Source organism: Phyllostomus hastatus, unplaced genomic scaffold, assembly GCF_019186645.2.
Source record: "Phyllostomus hastatus isolate PE091 unplaced genomic scaffold, TTU_PhHast_1.1 phas_contig_798, whole genome shotgun sequence".
NCBI lineage: Eukaryota > Metazoa > Chordata > Mammalia > Chiroptera > Phyllostomidae > Phyllostomus > Phyllostomus hastatus.
This window is the reverse complement of record NW_025333959.1, coordinates 83303-87369: the sequence shown is the minus strand read 5'-3', so window position 1 is coordinate 87369 and position 4067 is coordinate 83303. Positions and strand designations below refer to the sequence as shown.

The 4067-nt window shown below is 39.7% G+C and overlaps 1 protein-coding gene across 1 annotated transcript; it reads right to left on the bottom strand.

The window, feature by feature from the left end:
* Positions 1-2867: 2867 nt before the first annotated feature.
* LOC123825942 (putative olfactory receptor 7A2) lies at positions 2868-3800 on the bottom strand. The gene has a single exon (XM_045849576.1). It carries the CDS (start codon positions 3798-3800, stop codon positions 2868-2870), a length of 933 nt encoding a protein of 310 aa, XP_045705532.1.
* Positions 3801-4067: the final 267 nt, after the last annotated feature.

Here is a 4067-nt window from a genome sequence, read left to right as displayed (position 1 = left end):
TTGGTCCTGATTTTTGTTCCAAGTTTGGTCAGATTCTCCTGATTCTGCTGTTTAGGTTCAGAAAGCATTGAGAATATGAGAGTGTCTAACACTAATGATATTGTTCTCCTCCGAAGAGGTATTTGAACACCTGAGGCATGTACCAAGTCTTGTCCATTAGAACACAGAGATGTACAGAGAGGTGACCTGAAAGAGTGGAAGGAGCTTGAACTGCAAGCTGGCTGACATACTACTTAACTCTCTTCCTGTTTCCTCTCTCAAAATTCATGAGAATATAGCTGCTCAGATTTTCTGGCGATTTGTATTTTCTATTCTTGCAAGAGTGTTCTAAAAGGCTTCTGAATGTTCACTTTCTCCCCTTTTACATGGAAGCCAGTTTTTGTTTTTGTTTTTGGTGTAACTAAAACTCCTTGCCAAGGTCTATAAACTCTTCATGGTTTAGTTTCTTCTATCCCTTTCCAACTCCATCACTGGTCGATGGTCCATTTATAGGCATTCTGTGGGAGCTTATACATGCTAAATTTCAGGTCCTGCTCCAGACCTGCTGAATCAGAGCCTCTGCAGGTGGAAACCACTACAAGTGATTTTGTTGCATGCTAAGTTTGTTTACACTTATGGTCTTTCTTGTAGTTCTTCAAACAGACCATGTTCTTTGTAACCTGAAGACCATTAAAGTTAATTATCTACGTCTAGCATGTTTTTCCTCTTCTTTGCTCAACTTTCCACTTAAATATCAGCAATTGAAGATGCATAACCAGTACCCTGGCTGGTGCAGCTCAGTTGATTGAGTGCCGGGCTGTGAACAAAAGTGTTGTTGGTTTGATTCCCATCAGGGCACATGCCTGGGTTTAGATCCAGGTCCCTAGTAGTGGGTATGTGAAAAGCAACCACACATTGATATTTCTCTCACTTTCTTTCTCCCTTCCTTCTACTCTCTCTAAAAATAAATAAATAAAATATTTTAAAAAAGATGCATTACTATCTATCTGAATTCTTCTGATGTTCTCTCCATCCAGTTATTCTGCATTCGTCTTGTGTTGTCATTACCTCCTCAGTGAACTCACATGTTTTGAATAGTATAAAAAAATCTTATACCTTGCTGTATCAATTATTCTGTCCCAAATTAACCTGATTCAGGTCTTTAAGTAAGTGAGTTTTGGTCCTCTCTCAATCCAAAGTCTTTTGTGAAACATGATTTCATTAGCATAAACAGTCAAGACATTGGGCACTTCGCAGTCATAAAGATTCTTCAGTAAAAACTAGTTATAAAGAAATTTGTATAATAGATGTTGATTATAGCAAAGAGAAATTGCATGAGACATAGTCAAACATGTAAGGAGACTTCATTTAAAACTATACAATGGGGGTCAAGATGATTGCAATAAGGGAGAGAGATTGAACTCAACTCCACTGAAAGAAATGGCAGGAGGATTTTTAAAATGGTGTGATTTCACTTATATGAAATTTACAGAACAGGTAAATCCATAGAAACCATAATCCATAAGTGCTTAAAAAGCCATCATATCCAAAGTCACTTACAGAGAATGGATGATAAGCAAAATTCAATGTGATGAAGAAGTGGGATTTCTTTTTCTTTTTATTTCTTTTTATTCTTGTTCAGGTACAGTTTTCTGCCTTTTTCCCCCACTCCAGCCCAACACCCCAGCCTTTCCTACCTCCCTTCCATTTTCATCCCCCAACCCATTATTGTCCATGTGTCTTTTATAATTGTTCCTACAAACCCTTCACCCTTTAACCTGACATTCCCTCCCTTCTCCCCTCTGATCAATGTCAGCCTGTTCTCAATTTCATTGTCTTTGGTTATATTTTGCTTGTTTGTTTCTTTTGTTGATTAGGTTCCTGTTAAAGGTGAGATCATATGGTATTTGTCTTTTACCACCTGGCTAATTTCACTTAGCATAATGCTTTCCAGTTCCATCCATGCTGTGGCAAAGGGTAGGAGCTCCTTCTTTCTTTCTGCTGCATAGAATTCCATTGTGTAAATATACCATAGTTTTTTGATCCATCCATTCATTTACTGATGGTCACCAAGGTTGTTTCTAGCACTTGGCTATTGTAAATTGTGCTGCTATGAACATTGGGGTGCATAGGTTCTTTTGGATTGCTGTTTCAGGGTTCTTAGGATATAATCCTAGCAGTGGAATTTCTGGGTTAAAAGGCAGATCCATTTTTAGTTTTCTGAGGAAATTCCATACTGTTTTCCATAGTGGTTGCACCAGTCTGTAATCCCACCAACAGTGCACTACGGTTCCCTTTTCTTCACAACCTCTCCCACACTAGTTGTGTGTTGCTTTGTTTATGGTGGCCATTCTGAGAGGTGAGAGGTGGTATCTCATTGTGGTTTTAATTTGCATCTCTCTGATAGCTAGCGATTTTGAGCATCTTTTTATATGTCTCTGGATCCTCTGTGTGTCCTCCTTGAAGAAGTGTCTGTTCAAGTCCTTTACCCATTTTTTAATTGGGTTGCTTGTCTTCTTAGTTGGAGTCGTGTGAGTTCTTTATATATTTTGGAGATTAAACCCTTGTGTGAAGTATGATTGGCCAATATGTTTTTCCATATTGTTGGTTCTCTTTTTATTTAATATGGTTTTCTTTAGCTGTGCAGAAGCTTTTTATTTTGATGAGATCCAATTTGTTTATTCTTTCCTTGATGCCCCTTGTTCTAGGGGACATATCAGTAAAAATACTGCTGCATGATATATCTGAGATTTTCCTGCCTTTGTTCTCCTCTAGGACTTTAATGGTGTCACGACTTATACTTAAATCTTTTATACAGAAAAGGTGGATTTTTTTTAGACAGCTGCTTTTATCCCTGTCAGCTTAGAATCACAGGATCAGTGTTCCCCTTACAGAATATAGAGCTTTCTCCCAAGAACTTTTTGTAGAGCCCTCTTCATATCCCTGTTCCGCAGGCTGTAGATGAAGGGGTTCAGCATTGGGGTGACCACAGTGTACATCAGTGAGGCAATCATGCCCCTCCAGGAAGTTCCATCAGACCTGAGATACACACCAAGGCCTGTTCCATAGAATAAAGAAACTGTGGACAAGTGAGACCCACAGGTAGAAAAGGCTTTATATTTCCCATCTGCTGATGGGATTGTCAGGATTGAGGAAACAATTCGAACATAGGAGCAAAGAATCCCTGAGAAGGGAACAATGCCAAGAAGGGTAGCCCCTATGTAGATCAGGATATGATTGATGAGTGTGTCTGAGCAGGCTATGGTGAGGGCCTGAGCAAGTTCACAGTAAAAGTGTGAAATCTCCCAGTTGGTACAGAAAGACAGCCGCAATGTCAACAGACTCTGGGTCAGGGAGTATGTTATGCTGATGAACCAGGACATGAGAACCAGCAGGCCACAGAGGTGGTGGTTCATGATGAGTGTGTAGTGTAAGGGGTGACAGATGGCCACAAACCGGTCACAGGCCATCAGTGTAAGGAGAAGAGTGTCCATAACTCCAAAAATATTAATAAAACACATCTGGATGATGCAACCTGCATAGGTAATGACTTTGCTTTGTGTCTGGATGTTCACCAGCATCTTTGGGATGGTGGTGGAGGTGAAACAGATGTCAGCCAAGGAAAGGTTGGAGAGGAAGAAGTACATTGGCGTATGGAGGTAGGAGTCAGAGGTGATGGTCAGGATGATGAGCAGGTTTCCCAACACAGTGATCAGGTACATGGACAGAAACATACAGAATAAGATGGGTTGATGCTCTGAGTCTTGGGAAAATCCCAGAAGTATAAAATATGACACTCGTGTTTGATTTCCTGCTTCCATACTGCTGACATATCAGCTAGATCATTGAGAAAAGAAAATAGCATGAAATAGACACTGAACATGTAATGGGGAATAAATACACTCTACTTATATAAAGCCACCCATAATAATCCTAATAAATGTTAAACCCAGCATGTTACTCCAACCTGAATTTCTACCTCAAAGTTAGATCTTGCATGTTAAATTATTATTTTTTTTTAGTTAGCAGTTTCAGTTCCTGTGTGAATCTAAGGAGCAGGCTGACCTCAAGGTCTCAGCCAATGCCAA

Bases quoted from the DNA above. Each gene is read 5' to 3' on its own strand.
- LOC123825942 (XM_045849576.1), bottom strand. From the start codon at position 3,800: ATGGAAGCAGGAAATCAAACACGAGTGTCATATTTTATACTTCTGGGA.